Source organism: Bidens hawaiensis, unplaced genomic scaffold (assembly GCF_021521415.1).
Source record: "Bidens hawaiensis isolate Kalapana, Puna unplaced genomic scaffold, B.hawaiensis_p1.1 tig00001904_1, whole genome shotgun sequence".
Lineage (NCBI taxonomy): Eukaryota > Viridiplantae > Streptophyta > Magnoliopsida > Asterales > Asteraceae > Bidens > Bidens hawaiensis.
This window is the reverse complement of record NW_027491104.1, coordinates 1,181,884-1,201,938: the sequence shown is the minus strand read 5'-3', so window position 1 is coordinate 1,201,938 and position 20,055 is coordinate 1,181,884. Positions and strand designations below refer to the sequence as shown.

The 20,055-nt window shown below is 31.7% G+C and overlaps 2 protein-coding genes across 2 annotated transcripts in view; both read right to left on the bottom strand.

Moving 5' to 3' along the window:
- Positions 1-20,055, bottom strand: part of LOC143598743 (TMV resistance protein N-like) — a 183,616-nt gene that overhangs the window by 47,124 nt on the left and 116,437 nt on the right. The gene's annotated exons all lie outside the window — the stretch shown is intronic.
- LOC143598417 (TMV resistance protein N-like) lies at positions 5,716-8,397 on the bottom strand. The gene is made up of 3 exons (XM_077076640.1): positions 7,300-8,397; positions 6,910-7,203; positions 5,716-6,816 (listed from the first exon to the last, which is right to left on the bottom strand). Exons 1-3 carry the CDS (start codon positions 8,224-8,226, stop codon positions 5,716-5,718), a joined length of 2,322 nt encoding a protein of 773 aa, XP_076932755.1. The 5' UTR covers positions 8,227-8,397.

The following is a 20,055-nucleotide window of genomic DNA, read 5'->3' as shown; positions in this document are numbered from 1 at the left end:
GATAACCCACCAAATAATTTAATGATACATTTTAAAACTTTTGAAACTGCCCAAACGAGTGTACTTTGTTTCCGGTTAAGGCACACATGGTCATACCCCTCATAATATAATATCTCTCCTCTCGGTTTAATATCTGGACTAGCAAAAGATGTGCTAGTATCATTCTGCTCTCAATATCACTCATAAGCAAATATTCATCCATAAAGCTGCTTTGACACAAATGCAAATCAAGAGGTCTTAAAAAGGGTTGTAACGGGGCCAAGTGTAAGGGTATGGAAAGGAATTTTTGAAGTAGCTAAGACGATCCGATCTGGCTTATTACAAAACAACTAAATAAACAATGACTTAATTTATTCCAACGACTAAACAACTAAACAAACTCACTGACTTTCATTTACAACCAATACTGACTAGAACATTGACTCTTTTTGAGCTTTTCTTTGACTTTTATTATTATTATTATTATTTTGCTTTTTTTTTCTCCTTTTTTTTACATAAACAAACTACTAAATACATAACTGAATATACATTGACATATTTTTGGCTTTTTCCTCAATTATTTTTAAAATCATAACAATGAAATGCTTAATACCGGAACAAATACAAATACACAATCAAAAACAAATGCAATTACAAATAAACCTAGTAAGCCGGATTGTCTCGTAACATAATGTCGGGGTTAACCAAATTAAAAATAAGTCCAGAAAAAGGTTTTCTAAGGGACCCAACCCCCCGCCCCTCTCATTAACCATCCTCATATGTATAATGTATGTGGCCCCAACCCCCCAGTACCCACACTCTTGCTCATCCAGATGAGGCTTAACCTAATTGCCTCTATCACTTTTGCATTTTGCCAACTACGATCCCGTAATCCATGAACATCAATGAAAGCACTCAAATGACATGTGTGTACTATATATTATATGTGTATTATATATATTTGGGTCAACTCACACACGTACCGGAGGAATAGGGTTGACGATATAAACATGTGTACCTGTTCCCATGACTCGTTATGCCCATCTAGACGGTTCATTTTAATTTTCTATTTTTGAAAACCATTTGCATGGGAAGACTTTCGAGAAGCTTAAAAACTGACCATGACCAAAGACCTCTACTTGACATTAATACTAGCAATTAACAAGTTAGAATTCCGCTATTTGCGCACAATCAAGGTACTCTAAGGCCAAAATTTTCAATTTTCCCCATCCCCACACTTGAGGTTGACATTATCCTTAATGTTTAAAAATATAACTTTTAAAAGAACATTAACGAGGACGGGTTAAAATTTACTGCTTATTATTTTATTTTTTTTAAAACGGGCGTAATGTGATGGTCATAACAATTTATACAATTACACTTTTAACAATGCAACTAATAAAACAAAGAAAACTATGAAAGCGAAATCACCTGATATAGGTAACTCGTGTGCACTCGTGCTTGCTCCAGATGAACATGTCTCCTCAACTCACTCAACAATATCTGCAAACTCTCACACGTGTAGAAGCATGCTTCTCACAATACTAGAATATGCCTTTTAAACTGTTTGCAAAACTGTTGATTATAATTACCAAGCCGAGTTAAATAAATTTCATAATTGAATTTGTTAAACGAGTAAAAATGTTAAAAGACCTAACTCACTTTCGTAGGACTCACGATTGCATTTAGCATATGCAACAAGCCCTTTAAACCCCCCGTAGCCCGGGTGGACGAGTAAGGTCTCGTGAGGGTTTATAGTGAACTACACCCACAAAGTTCAAATACAACAAAAATATACACGTACCTGAATCAACTGTAGCAAAGGGAACATGAAAGCACGTCGGATATCCGAAACCTCATAACTTAAAATTCTTTCATCAAAACACCATAAAACTCCGAATTTTCCGTGTGGCATCCCCACACTTGAATTTTGCTACAGTGGTACGCTTGAAATAATACTGTTAAACAAACAAAAAAATAAAATAAAATACAAATTGAAATTAAAATGCGGGTTGCCTCCCGATTTGCGCTAAGTTTTTGTTAAGGTCTTCAGTCAGGCCGTTACCTGGTATGACGTTTACGGTGGTCTAAGCGGACACTTTCCTACCGAATTCCCTGTAAAAGCTCGGTAGTTGACACATCTTGGCTCCTCTTCTTCCTTCATGTTCAAGATGTCTAATAAACAATTATGAGTCGATGTGAATGAACATTTACCTTCAATGTTTCCCACATATGCCTGGCAACTCACACATCGAGCCCACACCCTCTTTCTTGAGATTAAAACACTAGGATTCGATCGTGGTCGAACCAAACATTTTCCCATCGAATTTCCCGTGTATGCTCGGTAATTAAAATTTTGTGCCCATACCTTCTTCTCTGTGGTGGACATGTGTGTAAACCGAATACAAGGCCACTTCACCATATTTTGTTCAAGGTCTTCCAAACTCACTTTCCTCTTCTTTGAACTTGCACCATTACCCCAATCTTCATTTATATGCGTGACCAAAATGGGAGAACGACTGGGATTCAGCTTCACCTGGACCTGGGTTACTTCAGTCACCGGTTCTTTAAAGGTTACTATGTCTTCAATCGGGTCTAAACATTCAACTTCATGCCCCAAAAGATCCAAACTCTCCCCCTTTATATCCTCATCATCAACCACAACTGATGCATTCATTGGCTCTTCGGTAACTAGAGGAATTGGTGTGGTATTATTCTCCAAAATCAGATCCTCAAATTCATTCTCTGAAAGATCTAGAGCCTCTTCTATCACTTCCTCATTAACCATGGCACCACTAGCCAACTTTTCTTGTTCTCGTTCAATTTGAGCCACCTCTTCTAATAGCTGACTCACCAGTTTATCTTGAGCGTCATTAAACGTCTCCTGGAGTTCTAACCTCTGATTATTGTGAGCTTCTTGATCTCTCTTCATCTCCTTCAGAAAATCTATAACATCTTTCCAAGAAACTTCTTTGTTACCCGAAGAATCTTCTTGATCTTGTTGATAATTTCTTTGATATGTACCACCATGATTATAATGTTGAGGTACTTCCTCGTATATTGGTTGAGGATGTTCATGGCAGTAGTAGTCATCCTCCTCTTGATAACTTACAAAACTTGGCGTATCGGACCCTTCACTATCATAGTCCGAATCATCCTCAAACTGGTAACAATAAATTCTCTTCTGAGATTGAGAATTACTTTGATACGAGTTTTCGTGGTTACCTGTTGTTGACCCATAATAACCCTTATAATCAGATTGAGGCGATGAATAATTTTGGTACCGCATGTTGCGACCCTACTCGTTGAAGCTCCTTTGGTTATCTGACTTGTAGAAGCCTTGAGAGTTTGGTGAAGGTGGGCCATGATATGAATGTGTACGTTACGGGTCATCATCCTTCACGGCCTTATATCCTTCATGTGGGTCATAGACCCAACTCCACGTCATACTGAGTGCACATGAAACACACAAATACCAAACATAAAACTGACAAAAATAAAATAAAACTAAAAGTAAACAAAACACTAAACTAACACTTTGCGCGTTGATTCCCCGGCAACGGCGCCATTTTGATCGATGTCGAAAGGTCAATCAAAAACATTTATAAAACCTTTACTAGCTAGGGCAAATAAGGTGTCGAATCCACAGGGAATCAGTGGAAAGTGCTAATCAAGTTTAATGGCTTTTTAATTAATTATTCTAGGGTGGACAAACGATGTCAAGCAGATTAAATAATGATTTGTTTGTAAACAGTTAGAGAAAAGTAACCAAACTCTAGGTTTCAGGTTGTGAAGCAGACTAGACCAATTGTTAAACCTATTTGAAAACTCGATTGATTACACTTATAATCAAAAGACTAAATATTTGATCTCACTAATTGACAGAACTTAATCCGAACAGTTGGTTTGGTGGAATAATAACCTAATTGATTACCAGTTTTAAGGTTTGATAAATGTAAGTGATTTAATGGTAAATGATAAATGGGCCAATGTCTCAAAGAACTTAATCCTTAAAGTTAATGACCACAAATCTGATAAAAACACAAAACATTCAATTACGAAAAACTATTGAATGCATAAACAAATGTATAGATTCAACTAACCGAATGATTAACTAAATCCAAATCCAATATTAAAGTTCAAAATACCAGAAGGTCTTGCTTACAAACACCACCCTACGCCTGGAGATGGTCACTAAAACTTTAGCCTAGCATATGCATCTTGAAGATCTTGATTCTTGGTTGAGATGATGAGAACATGGATGATTGTGATGATTGGTAAGTGTTAGGATGGTGTATGATGGCCTCCAAGAAGTCCCAAGACTGATTATGATTGAATGATTTTGATATTAGGGTTTTTGGGCCTTAAATATGGAAGAAAAATCACCAAAATCTCTTTTTTTGTCAGACCAGACCGTAAGCTACGGTCTGGCCACCGTAAGCTACTGTCAGACCGTAAGCTACGGTCTGGTCACTCTGCGTTACAGTATTGCTAGGCCAAACTGTTTTCTTCATAAAATCTTCGTTTCAACTCCGTTTTCCTCCCCGTTTGTGGCCACGTCTTCGTATTTCAATTCTCTATATTCTCATGGATCATCATTTTCATTTCCACTCCATCATGAATGCTCCAAATTAGCTTCTTTAAGCTCCGCACACCTATAACCACAAACGCACTCAAAGTAATCGTGTTCACAATATATAACTAATCAAAACACACGACTCTAAACACTTAATACACATATTTCTACCCACACATCAAAGCGCAGCCGCGTGTCAGGCAGTTTTGCTAAAAGACTTCATAAGTGAGTTATTCGACAAGGATATTCAAGCAGTGGTGTTACGTATTGATAATACATTAGCAATAGCTCTTGTGAAGAATCCGTTTATCCATGGAAAGACCAAACTCATTAAATCTCGGTTTCACTACATTCGGGAATGTGTTGATCGTGAAGAGGTAAGTGTCGAGCATGTTACTGGTGTTAAGCAATGTGCCGATATCTTGACGAAGGCTCTTGGGAGAATCAAATTCAAGGAGATGCGGGAATTACTTGGAGTTGAAGACTTGTCGGTTTCGAGTTCAAAATTCCGGGGTGATTGTTGGGAATTTCGGTTCAAGGCGTTACTTGGCGTGCAAGATTAAGTAACATGATTTAAATATGGAGTGGATAATTGTAAACAATTAAATGTGCTTAGATTTAATTGTTAGTATAATTATTATGTCCTATTATTTTGCAATCCTAGTTGTAGTCTAAACGTGATATGTTAGATTATAAATACCCTTGCTTTGGGGTTAGAGATTGTAATTGAGTTTTGTGAAGTTTCTCAATAATAATATTCGCGTTCGTGTGTGAGTTCGTGTTCTATACCTGGTACCAGTTCCATTACTAAACATATGGTTACAATGTACAAGAATGTACGTGTTTCTATCTATAATCTTTACGAAAGAGTCACAACATGGAATCTGTGTTGATAAATACTTTTAAAAAGTTGCAGGCTTAAGTTAAAACTTAGGATCAGATTATTTGTTGTAAACCTGGCAAACCGATGAGGCTGGTCAGGACGAGTCGTTTTAAAAAATAGCATGGGTCAAAACGGGTTATTTTACAAATTAGAAAGAATTACTGATAAGAAAAATACAAGGGTTCTGAAGCTAATTTGTCTATCATCATACTAAATACATGAAAAATGAACAATGAAAGTCGCTTTATTGTGAAATCAAAGCTAAAAAGAGTAGCGATTAACATTGTAAGGAGATACTCATGTTGTGACTGATTAAGACCGAGTATCTGTTGCACCACTGTTCTTTCAAGATGGTTGTAAAACCATACGACTCAAGTTGCTCCCTGGACCCATAAATACGCAGACCTTTCAATTGATAAATGCTCTGCGGACGACTTATGCCTGTACCTTCTATATCTAACACTTCCAAGCATTCTAAACTCCCAAGTTCATCCGGCAATTTCTTAATATTATCACAAAAGGTGATCTTCAAACGTTTTAAACTTCTCATCTTACATATATTATTCGGAATATCTAGTAAAGATTCAGAACCCGTTATGCGTAAGACTTCTAAACCCTCTAATTCACATATATTCTCAGGTAACTGTTCAAGAGCCAAACAAGAATAAAGTTTAAGTGATTTTAGATGTTTTAACATACAAATGCTATCTGGAAGAAGTTGAAATTGTTGCCTCCACAAAGATAGCATCTCTAAACTTTCTAACCGCCACAGGTCCTGAGGAATACTTCCTTCAAGCGTAAGCTCTCTTAAATGTTGTAAGCCACAGATAGTTGCCAAAATGTACTCAAGGTTTTTGCAAACGCACGGCCCAAAAGAAATAAGTTTCTCAAAATTTCCACTCCACGAAGGTCGAAGTTCAACATATTTACATGTAAACGTAAACGTTGGCAAACTATGTTTACGATGCAGTGGACATAGATCAACGCATTTTACATCTATTTCAAATGTAGCTACAGAATCAAGATAAGCTGAGTCATGCTCTTTGTCAACCCTAAAATATGCAAAATTTAAGCATTGCTCTAATTTAAAGTCGACTAGGTTTTTTAGACATGCCACCGAAGCATTAATTTCTTGAAGATAAGAGCATCGTTCAAGATATAATCCCCGAAGATGTGGAGTCTTCCCAAGGTTAAGGCTACTCACCTTAGAATGGCTTAGGTCGAGGACCTTGAGGCTTAGACATTCAACGGGCATGAGGAGTTCAACAAAGTCTCTGCATTCTCTAAGATTTAACATTTCGAGATTTGGAGTCATACTAATGTCAAAAGTTCTCAACTTTGAATTACTGAGGTCAATGAACTTAAGCTTATTGAGAATCTGTCATAAGGAAAAAAATTGATGATTATTAGGGCAATGACAAAATATAACATTAAATGCGATATGCAAAACAACCAATCAACCATTATTTACCTTTCTTTCTCCCCCTACGCAGAGTTTTGATATATTTCCACCACGCATGTCAAGGTTAACAAGCCTATTTGCTTGAAATGTTTCAGGTAAGGACCGAAAAGGGTATCCATGCCAGCATAGAGATTGTAAGGCATCTGGTAAGCATTGGCTAACTTCTTCGTTTTCTAAATATAAATATCTAGAATCCATGTAAAGTAATCTAAGTTCCTTCATCTTTCTAAGACCATTTATGTTAATGATTTCTCGATCAACATACGTAAAATTTAGTTGTATACTTCGTTTTGCTTCGGTGCCCTGTAAATAATAATAAAAAGAAGTTGTTATGAAAATGTGAAATAGAAAATAGAAAACATTCTAGTTTTCCACCATTCATATAAGCTTGAAACTTACCAATTCATTGACCAATATATCTTTAATTTCCTCTTTAATCCATAATCGACTATGTTTGCTAGGTTCGTTAGGGTGCAAACGCCGAACAATATTCCTGCCCATTTCTTCTATATGATCATGGATGTCCAAACCGTCTCCATTGGAAATAGTTATTAATGATTTTTGCTCAAGAACTCTTAAACCAATTCGAGCATTAAATCCACAACTTTCAAGTATTCTGATTGCTCTGTATTTTGTTTCACCTTTCAGCACGCATACAACATCTAGGAATATTTCTTTCTGGTCATTTTCTAGACCATTATAGCTTAGTTCCAATTTTTCTAGAGTTTCTTTCAGCGGAATATTTTTTAGTCTATTTATGGCATCTACCCATTCAAGTTCACTTCTACCACAAAGATGTGAACCCAAAACTTTGATTGTTAAGGGAAGACCAGCAGCGTAATGTACAACCTTTTCTGATAACTCTTTATACCCGTTAATTGGAATCTCTCTCCCAAATGCATGCCAACTGAAGAGGCAAAGTGCTTCCTGATCTGATAGCAGATTGACATCATGAATGTTGTTCACTTTGTGTGCTATCAGCACTTGCTCATCTCTTGTTGTGATGATGATTCTACTTCCTGGCTTAAACCAATTAGGCGTACCTGCTAACGCAGCAAGGTGTTCGATATGATCCACGTCATCTAGAACAAGAAGAACCTTTCTACCATGTATCATCTTTTTCATCATACATTTTCCATCATAAACACTTTTTACATCAAGTTTTTGATCATTTAAGACATCTTGAAGGACCTGCTTTTGCAATTCCTTCAAACCAGAGCCTTGTGAACGTTCCCGGACATTCTCAACAAAGCTTTTACTTTCAAAATGAATGGATATATGATCAAAAATAGCTCTGGCCAAAGTCGTCTTTCCACCACCTCCCATCCCCCTGTCCCAATCATAAGAACATCATTGGAATCAAGTTCTAGAGATGAAACCACGTTTAATAGCCGGGTCTCCATGCCTACTAAGTTGTCATCAACATTCAAGCTGATTAAATGTAGCTTTGGTGAAATGTCTTTAATAATTTTCTCAATGAACTTAGCTTCATGCCTGTGTTTTAAAGAAGATTCAATCAGATTAGTGAACATCTCACATGGACAGTTATTTCAATTCTATATCAGAGCACCGTTATTGGACCCACCTTCTATGAAAGGCAAACTACAAAGATAATTGTTGAAAAGATTTTTTCGTTAATGGAAATCAGACAATCTTGGGATTTTATAGAAGAAGTATCTTTGAAATAGTGATCCTTCTTAAAATTCCGACTAAAACTTAAATCTTTTTGTTATTAATTTATTAAAAGAAGCAATATTTGAATAAATGGCGGTTCGGTAAATCTCATGGGTGGCTTTGAGGAGAAATCAAATAATAATTTATTTATTATTTATTAATTAATAAGGTAGTCTTATTTCAGTTTAGTCTTATCCTAAACTCTATTTGTATTAGATACAAATTATATACTATTTGATTAGGATTAGAACCGTCTGGGTGTATGTAATTATGATGTGAATTCTCGAGTCTTCAATGGATCTTACGAGCTGCTCATTGATTCTTTCCCCTTTTTCGATTTTTTCATCATCTTTGTATGTGGTTATGCCTCTATTGCAAAGCGCATGATACAGATGATCAACAAAGGTCTTACGGGTGTCTTCTCCCCTAAAACTTAAGAAAACATCATATTTGAAGCTTTTTTCAAATGATGAAGCTGAAGTAGAAGCCATTGAATGTACGCTTCAAAGCCTTAAAAGGATCTTAATAAAACGAAATCTGATTGCAAACAAACTTGTAAGAAATGATAGAATAACTCTTCAAGGGTTGATATTTTAAGTTGAAAAACACGTGCACTAACGTGGAGAGAGTAAAGCCTCTTATTCGATCAGATAAGATTCATGTTCTTTGTAAGTTGTAATGCCTTTTTGGTGGAGGGAATGCTTAAAGGCGGATAAAACGAAATCTGTAATAACATAAAATAGAAAGATTAGTTACACAAATAACACATAAAGTACATATGTGGAAAGTAGATGCCTTCAAGAGCTGATATTTTCAGTGGAAAAATTTGTGCAGGTCATGTGGAGAGTAAAGGCAACTTTTTTGGTCAAGATAAGATAAGATTCCTTGTCTGCTTTTATAACAAAAAAAATGAGTATAAATAATTAGTTACACAAATAACACATAAAGTAAATGTGTTAAATAGCCTTGTTACTGTTCAATTTTCTAAGTAACTCCTGAAGTATATAAGAATATATAAATATTTGATGTATTTTAGGAATCATAACAGGGAAACAAAAACATATATTTAATGTAGGACCATGATTAAAAACATATATATTGTATGAAAACGAAATAACAGTTTAAAGAAATCACAGACCTTGCTAACTACTTACTTCTTCATTGACTTGATTTCTTAGCAAAAGTTTAAACACAAATACAACTGTTCCTTTATTTAGAAGCTTTTGATAATTAGATAAAATCATTTGCAATATAATAAAGTGCTCCAGGGACTTGATTGATTTTTTTACAAGTTTAAAAGCTAAAATAGTAAATTCATAATTTTAAACATATTGTGTAACGGTTAAAAATAATCAGTTTAGTTGACTTAAAAAAATATAATTGTAGGAAAACCTTAGGGGTCTGCAGGTCAAATGGTCAACTATAAGAGAAGTATAGACAGGAGACAAACTAGCAATTATAAGAGGAACTGGTCAAATGGTTTAAATCATGGTTTAAACTACTTGTTTAAATATTAGTTGTAAACTTTAGGGGTCTGCAGGTCATTTCTCAAAGTTGTTAGAAAGGTAATGAAAGTACTAGTTTGAGTTATATTGTTTTATTGTTCTCACTAGGTTATTAACCCGTGTACGACACGAGTGAAAATATTGAAATTTTCAAACTAACACGTGTCATTTGAATTGACAACATAAGTTGTTATATTTTATTCAGGACGACAATATACTTTAAGTTGTAAATAATATTTGTACGAAAACAAATGATTGTGAAATACAAAGATAAACCAAAATAACATTCAAATTACAGTAAAAATATAATCAAAAGTTAAAAATGTAAAATGCATAAGCTATTAAAAAGACTTCCTTATAAACCATATTGATTCTTTATTTGTAACTCTGTCTTTCTTTTTTAATATAAGAATTTTGACACAACTCTTCGCTCTTGATAAAGCTACATAGAGTTGTCCATGTGTAAACACCGGGTCTCTGAGATATATGTCAACTTTTGCTAGAGATTGACCTTGACTTTTATAACTACATTCACTTCAGTTTAACCGAAAGTTTCTTATCTGAAGGTGTTACACCGTAACGAATTATATAGGTGCAATAACCAGTATTAGTACTTGAAATAACTTTTACTTCAACAAAACACATACCCAAATTAATTACTCGCAATCTAGTTCCATTACACAAACCGTTCTTCTAATCCATATTCTTTAGTAACATTATTGGCACATCTTAGAACCAATCTATGAGTCAAAATAATTTTGGTCTTTCTGATTTATTTAGCATAATGTGTTTTTGAAAATTTTAGTTCAAATTAAAATATAAAAATGTAATTGGTATGGTCTTAATTAAAAACCAAAAAATTGATTTTTTTATATGGAGCACAACTAAATTTGTTAATTTTGTTGCTAAGTATGGAAACAATATAAATTGAGTATACCAGATATAAGTAAAAAAAATAATTGAGAAATATCTTTGTGCCTCTAATTAACAAAAATTTATTTGTACACACATCTTAATTAAAACATATATTTTAATTGGTTTTAAGAAGATAAAATAGTATGGATAACTGGTAATTATGTTTCCTATCAATTCTAAAAAACAAAATAGAAAAAAGAAATATGTAAACATATATTAAATGTTATTAAAAATTCGTTTATTAAAAAGTTATAATGTAGTTAATAATAAAAATATCAAAAATCGTTTATAAATTTCTGTTACAAGTGTCAAATTTTTAGGTAATAACATATTAATTTTTATTTCCTATTAAAATTAAACCGGTTAATTTTAATTTTATTACATAGAAGTCATTCCCTAATTAAAGTTCTATTAAAGTGACTGCAATCTAAGGTAAATTATGTTTTAAACTCTTAAACATCATTACATTATTTAAAATCAGTTTCATTATATAACTATTCTTTCAATTGTATACATTAATCTGAACATTTATGCGTAATTAAAAATTGTTCAAATATAAAAGATGGAAACTTTGTTGAGATTGGAGACTATTAAAAAGTACAAAAGAGTTGTTAAATTCGGTTATTAAAACATAAATAAATAAAAGTGTAAATGATTGGAATGTATCATTAAAATTAAAGATGATGATTATTTACATTAATAAGCAATTATAGTGAATATCTAAGATTTTTAAAAATAAATTTGAAATAAGTAATTAACAATATATTAAATTGGTCAAATAGATTAATGGGTATTTAATAAAAAATATATTAACTTTTTAGTAAAGTAAATTATTTAAATTTCCAATATACATTAACTTCGTCATTTATGCTAATTAAAATTTGGTCAAATATAAAAGATGGAAAGTTTGATAACATTGAATACTATTAAAAACTATAAAAGATTGTTGCAAAAGTCGTCAATTTCGGTTTTGTAAAAATATAAATAAATAAATGTGTATATTATTATAAAAAAATTACCATTTTCTTGGAAATTCAGTAACTAAACAATATACTGTTAATTTTTTTTAATTATCACGCTATTATTGTCAACACTTTAGCATCATTACCTTATTTAACAATAAATTTCATTAGATAATTCATTTTTTCAATTTTATACATTAATCTTGACATTTATGCCTAATTAAAAATTGGTCAACTATAAAAGATGGAAAGTTTTATTTTCTGTTTACTTTATTAGTTTATTTTTTAATTTAGCCTAAATAAATTAGACAAATTGGTAATTCTTGACATTTATGCCTAATTAAAAATTGTTCAAAAATAAAATATAGAAAGTTTATTGAGATTGGAGACTAATAAAAACTACAAAAGAGTGTTCAAAATTTGGTTCTTAAAAACAGAAATAAATAAATGTATAAATGATCGGAATGTATCATTACAATTAAAGATGATGAATATTTATCATAAATAAGCAATCATAGTGAATATCTATGATTTTTTAAATATAAATTTGAAATAAGTAATAAACAGCATATTAAATTTGTCAAATAAATTAATGTGTATTTAATATAAAACTTATTAACTTTCGAGTATATTCAAAAGTAAAGTATTAAAATTTTTAATATACATTAAATTTGTCATTTATACTAATAGAAAATTTGGTCAAATATAAAAGATGGAAAGTTTGTTGACATTGAAAACTATTAAAAACTTCAAAAGATTGTTGGAAGAATGCTCAATTTCGGTTTTTAAAAAAAATAAAAAATAAAAGTAAATATTATTATAAAAAACTTTACTTTTTTAGAAATTTACTAACTAAACAATATACTATTAATTTTTTTAATTATTACGAAATTATTGTCAAGACTTTAGCATCATTAACTTATTTAACAATAAATTCATTAGATAATTCTTTTTTCAATTTTATACATTAATCTTGACATTTATGCCTGATGAAAAATTGGTCAAATATAAAATATGGAAAGTTTTTATTTTCTATTTAGTTTATTAGTTTATTTTTTAATTTGAACGAAATAATTTAGACGAATCGGTAATTCTTGGAATTAATGCCTAAACAAAAATTGGTCAAATATAAAATATTTAAAGTTTATGGAGATTGGATAATATAAAAATTAAAAAAGAGTGGTCAAATTCGATTCTTAAAAATATAAATAAATAAATGTATAAATGATTAGAATGTATCATTAAAATTAATGATGATGAATATTTTAAAATAAATAAGCAATTATAGTAAATATCTAAGACTTTTTAAATATAAATTTGAAATAAATAATACACCATATATTAACTTGGTCAAATAAATTAATGCGTTTTTAATACAAAACTTATTAACTTTCAAGTATACTCAAAAGTAAATTATTTAAAATTTCCAATATATATTAAATATGTCATTTATGCTAATTAAAATTTGGTAAAATATAAAAGATGAAAAGTTTGTTGAGATTGAATACTATTAAAAACTAAAAAAAGATTGTTGTAATAATGGCTAATTTTGAATTTTAAAACATAAATAAATAATTGTAAATATTATTATAAAAAATCATTCCATTTTTTGAAAGTTCAATAAATAATTGTTAAAACTTTTAATATAAGATTCAAAAATTTTAACACACAAAAAATAAAGATTGTTATTCATATAAAAATGAATTAATGTATATAAATTATCTAAACTACATAAAATAAAAAATGATAGAAAATTAATAACTAAAATACATTAGTAATGACTAAAACAAACACAACCAACTTACTCTACATCAAATACTTTTTTCATGCAATTAGCCAATTTACCAATTTGGGCCGTCATAAACTAAAATTATTAAAAATAACGTAATGTAAGATATACTGAACTATTAAAAGCAAATTAGTAACAATTATCAATGAATGTAATCGGAATCATTAGCATGATAACTTCGATAATGAAATAAATCAACAATATTTTCGTATATCTCAAAACCTTCAACATGCCTATTGAATCTTGGAAGAAGTAGGTGGAACTTTGGTGACCCAGTCCTACCATGGCTAGAGCTAGTCTCCAAATCGTCCTTAAACTGTAAATATAAATAGAGAGAGCCCTCAACATATAAAAATAAAATTGTAAATATGAATTTCAAGAAATCTTACATCAGTAAGAACACGCATTTGGTGACCAGGTCCTACCATGGCTAGAGCTATACTCTGAATGGTCCTCAAACTTCATGTTACTTGCCGTATATCTCATAAAATTTTAGATCTAATAAAAAAATACGGTTATAAAATATTAACATTTTAAATCAATTGATGGTTTATAAAAACATTATTACCGTTGGATATGATACGCAATGGTTGTCTAGACGATGACACTGCACGTTTTGCAAACAAAATTATTATTATTATTATAACATAATATTTAGAGAGTAACCTTAAATTATTAAACTCACTAACCATTTGTATTATTCCTCTTATTGGAAGATGATGATTAAAATTAGTTCGTCTCTTGGATCTTGAAGACATCTAAAATATAAAATAAAAAATAAAAAAATACGATTAACATGAGAAAATTTTAGAAATCTTATATCATGCAGAGAACAATAAGTTAAATAGACTGACGTATAATTATATCGATTATACAAAGTAGCGTATTTTACAAACAAATCGTACATACCTTCAAACTTATAATATCATTCAACTTAAAATGTTATCAACACTTCCAAATTATTGAATCTCCGAGTTAATAACCCACCAAGTATTAGGAGTGACAATTTAAGAGTGACATATTTTGTAAGCTCAAGTATTCAATATATAGGCTTGAAGTTTAAGTGTGAAAGTTTATGGTAAAAGTATTTTAAGGGAAGACCAAGTTTCTATGGTTAACATAAATTATGTTCTTTCTATATAAATAATAATTCAATAAGTTACGAAAAGTTTGTTTGAATTTTAATTTGCATAAATTAAGTTTCCTTTTTTGAAATAATCATTATGATTGTTCAATTTTTTTGACCAAATCAATATACTATAGTATATGGTGTATTTTATATAATATTGAGTAGGTTGAAAAATTAATTTTCAACTATATTTATTAAGAATTAAAAAGAATGACCGAGATTTTTGTTAATAATGACATATGTAAAACAAAATTATTGTTCATTATAAATAAATAAAATCTAATTACCATAAATTTTGATGATAATTTGAACGAAAAACTTAAATGAAATTACATTTATTGATGAATTTGGTCCAATTTTAACTAATTAGATGTGAACATTAAGAAAAAATAACAATCTACATGATGAATTTGTTTATATTTTAAGTGATTGTTAGTTACAAATTATATGTAACTCTCAAAATAAAAAAGTAGTTAAAATCTAAAATTAGAAACCGGTATATTGAACTAAATGAATACATTAAGTATTTTAATTATTAGGAATAAAATTTATTTTTGATTTATTTAATTGGTAAGAAAAATAGAGAAGTGAAAGATAATTTTGGAAGGAAAGGCAATCGTCGCAAACGACATGTGGCACCAAGCTAATTTGTTTTAATAGTATAGTAGGATTACTCTTCACTCATTGATTAATCTTACTTTTATTGCATACCTTTGATATATCGTCTAACTTTCGGGATTCTAATAGCCATGTGTGATTATGATATGTTATAAATGTTATAAAGATAATGAATGACATTGTTTTGTCGGTAAAGTTGCATATAATCTCATCGCTGCTGGCTGAAATACTTATTGTAATAAATCTTAGGACAAATTTTTATCTCTGATAATCTCTGTTAATCTTGACAAGCTCGTCTAAGCACCAGATGCATAGTTCTATGAGAAAACAATGATGTAAAATCTCGAGTCTTCAATGGATGTGATGAGCTTCTCACTGATCCTTTTCATCATCTTTGTAAGTTATAACACGTTTCTGTTGAATTTAACGAAAACAGAGTTGGAAGAGATGATGAAATAAATCCCTTATTAATTGGGAAACGTTTATGAACTTAACGAAACAGAGTTGGAAGAGATGATTAAATAAGCCATTAAGAGCTGATATTTTGAGTGGAAAAATCTGTGCAAATACATGTAGACAGGGGCGGATCTACGAAGGGTTGAGGGGTAACCACCTTGTCAGTAAGGACCAAAATTAGTGTAAAATTATTTTTTTCTTCTATGTTTTACATACGGGTTACCTGAGACAAAGAGAAAGTGAATTGTAAAGTTTGTATTACCGGGTTTCTTTTCCGTCGTGGAATTGCAGGTGGCAGGAGAGGCATGATATTCATGGATATGCATATTGTTGGAGGAGAAAGTTAAAAAAAAAAAAAAGTCTTTACATTAATGGTTGGAAATTTAAAAAGTGTAAAATGGCATAGCAAAAAAGTATAGTTGGTGGAAACCTTATTTAACATTTACTATATTTAATTATTATTTATAAGTAATAGGTTATAATTAGTAATCGAGTATCAAAATTCAAAAATAAAGAGTTTATTATTTTAGTAACGTATTAATTTAGTTCTTTTTTTTCCAAATTTGATGACATTTTTATTTATTTACAAAATTTTCAACTATCTTATTAAAAACATAATAGTAAGTGTTTAACATATTTTTAAAATACCAATAATCATTACCAAGAGAGGTAAAATAGGTTTAATTATTAGAAATTTTTGTTATTAGTGATCGATGTCGAAAGGTCAATCAAAAACACTTATAAAATACCTTTACTAGCTAGGGCAAGTAAGGTGTCGAATCCACATGGAATCAGTGGAAAGTGCTAATCAAATTTTGTAATAAAAAAAAATTAAAGCGGACAAACGATGACAAGCGATTTAAAATAGTAGTTTGTAAACACTGATGTGAAAATAACCAAACTCCAGGGTTCGGGTTTTGCAACAAGTTGAGGAATTGATAAACTTCTTTGGACGGTTTCTTCTTAAAATATGTAAATCAAAAGACTTAACTATTGGCTATGTTGATCGTCAGAACTGAATCCGAACAATTGACACGGCTTAATGAAAATCTAATTGATAATTGGTTTTACTTATTGAAACACAAAATCAATAACATGGTTAATGATAAACGGGTCAATGACGAAAGAACTTAATCCTAATTGTTGATGACCACATAACTGACAAAAGATTAAGAACTCAATATATAAAAACTGTTTAAGCACAAAAGCAAACACAAAGAGTTGATCAAACGAATGATTAATCAATTACAAATCCAAAGTTTAAAGTATAGAATATCAAAACCTAATTATGCAACTCAACCCTACACCCGGAGATGGTTATGAAGCCTTTAGCCTTGCATGTTGATCTTCATGTTCTTGATTATGATGTTGGAGAAGGTGTTCATGGATCAATCTTCTTATTAGAATGAGTTATGATAGTGTTTGATGGCCTCCAAGAAGTCCCCAAACTGATAATGAATGAATCGCATCGACCCTAGGGTTTTTTGGGCTTAAATATGGAAGAAAAATCACCAAAATCCCTTTTTCCGTCAGACCAGACCGTAAGCTACGGTCTGGCCACCGTAAGCTACGGTCTGAAGAGACTGCTTTACGGTCCTGCTGGGCCAAAACTGTTTTCTTCATAAAATATTCGTTTCAACTCCGTTTTCCTCCCCGTTTGCGGCCAAGTCTTCGTATTTCAATTCTCTATATTCTCATGGATCATCACTTTCATTTCCACTCCATCATGAATGCTCCAAATTAGCTTCTTTAAGCTTCATTAAGCTCTGTTAAGCTCTGCACACCTGTAAACATAAAACCTATCAAAGTATTTGTGTTCGATACATATAAACAAGTAAAACACACAATATAAAACACTTAAGGCGTGCACTTTTACCCACACATCACATCCCCACACTTATCATTTGCTTGCCCTCAAGCAAACTCTCATGCAACACATACACTTCGATTGACGGTTCATCAAGTATCAGTATTAATACTAGTGAGGTATAAGTCATACCCAATTCCCAAGAACTGACACTGTCAAGGTTGATAACCCACCAAATAATTTAATGATACATTTTAAAACTATGAAACCGCCCAGACGAGTGGACTTTGTTTCCGGTTAAGGCACACATGTTCATACCCCCTCATAATATAATATCTCTCCTCTCGGTTTAATATCTGGACCAGCAAAAAATGTAATAGTATCTCTCTGCTCTCAATACCAAGTATGAACACAATGTAATAAGCTTGGTATTAAGTCATATCTCCACCCATTATCCACCGGTTGCATAGAGAAAAGAACTAAGGGTTTTGATGTGGCTTAGGTTAGGGTGTGGAAGTGGATTTATTTAATGACTTATGGTGGATGAAACCTAATTTATTGACACCAACAAACAAACGAACAAACAAACTCACTAACTATTATTTACAACCAATAACGACTTTAAACACAACTATTTTTGAGTTTTTTTTTTATTTTTCTTTTTTTTTTTTTTTTTTTCATTTTTCTTTTTTTTTTAAACAAAAACTAACATCAATATACACAAACAAATGACCCGAGACATACGTACATTGTGTATTATGCTCGACAAACAACTTAAATACAACTCTTAACATACCAAGTTTCATCCACTGGGTTAAAACAAAAGGCCAAGGCAAACACGGCTTGTAATGTGGGTTTACACAAACGAAAGGGAAAAGGCACAAACTTGGCTCCTAAGGGATAATGTAGGGTATGGAGTATTATTTTGTTTTTTTTTTTAATATGTAAGGCCAATATAAAGGGTTTTCTACAGTTCTATTTCTCCATACAGTTGGTGGTATTAAGATCTCGAAATGCATGAGACAACCAAGTTCTAGATATCATGGACATACCGTTACTCTCGATAATGGCACTCAAATGTCATGTGTATATACTATATATTATATGTGTGTTATATATAAAGCAAATCTCACACACATACCGTAAATTAGGCTGCCGACATGAAACATGTGTACCTGTCCCCATGACTCGTTATCCCCATCTAAACGGTTCATTTTAATTGTCTAACCTTTGAAAAACATTTGCATGGGAAGACTTTCGATAAGCTTAAAAATTGACCATGACCAAAGACCTCTACTTGGCATTAATACTAACAATTAACAAATTACAATTTCGGCTTTTGCGCACAATCAAGCTACTCTTAAGGCTAAAAATTTTTAATTTCCCCATATTTTTCCATCCCCACACTTGAGATTTACATTGTCCACAATGCAACTCAGATTTTCAAAAACAGATGCAAACACGGGATATTCATACCAATTTCAATTCAAGGGACAACCAATTACCCATCTCCGAATTTAAATAAAGTTGCATACCATTAAACGAAACACATAAAGTTTTTAAACATAAGCATAAACACCACCCGCACTACCAAAAAGTTCATCACGCCACCCAACCACCCATAAACACAAATATTAAACAGTCAACAGAAAATAAAAGATAGGGAGAGACACATGGACCTGATTCAAATCTCTTATGTCAATCGGGTCCTGTTGATGAGTACTTTTGCAACCTTGACCCATACTTCTTGAATATGATACGACAATATCTATTTCACCGAATCTTGACAAAACCACCATGAGCTTCCCCACACTTATGGTTCACTATGACCATAAAACACAAACAAAAAGTAACACACAAAAAGAAAACCAAAAATAAAGAAAACAAAACAAAACAAAAGATCGGGTTGCCTCTCGATCAGCGCTAAGTTTTTGTTAAGGTCTTCAGCCAGACCATTACCTAATTTGGCGATTATGGTGGTCTAAGCGGACACTTCCCTACCGAATTCCCTATAAAAGCTCGGTAGTTGACACATCTCGGCTCCGCTTCTTCCTTCATGTTCAAGATGTCTAATAAACAGTTATGAGTCGGTGTGAATGAACATTTACCTTCAACGTTTCCCACATATGCCCGGTAATTCACACATCGATCCCGCACCCTCTTTCTTGAGATTAAAACACTAGGATTCGATCGTGGTCGAACCGAACATTTTCCCATCGAATTTCCCGTGTATGCTCGGTAATTAAAATTTTGTGCCCATACCTTCTTCTCTATGGTGGACATGTGTGTAAACTGAATAC

Excerpts from the sequence above, each read along its gene's own strand:
- LOC143598417 (XM_077076640.1), bottom strand. The coding sequence starts at position 8,226 with ATGGGAGGTGGTGGAAAGACGACTTTGGCCAGAGCTATTTTTGATCAT. Across the intron at positions 7,204-7,299 it reads ATATATTGGTCAATGAATTG|GGCACCGAAGCAAAACGAAG; the intron begins GTAAGTTTCAAG and ends TATTATTTACAG. Across the intron at positions 6,817-6,909 it reads GCGTAGGGGGAGAAAGAAAG|ATTCTCAATAAGCTTAAGTT; the intron begins GTAAATAATGGT and ends TCCTTATGACAG.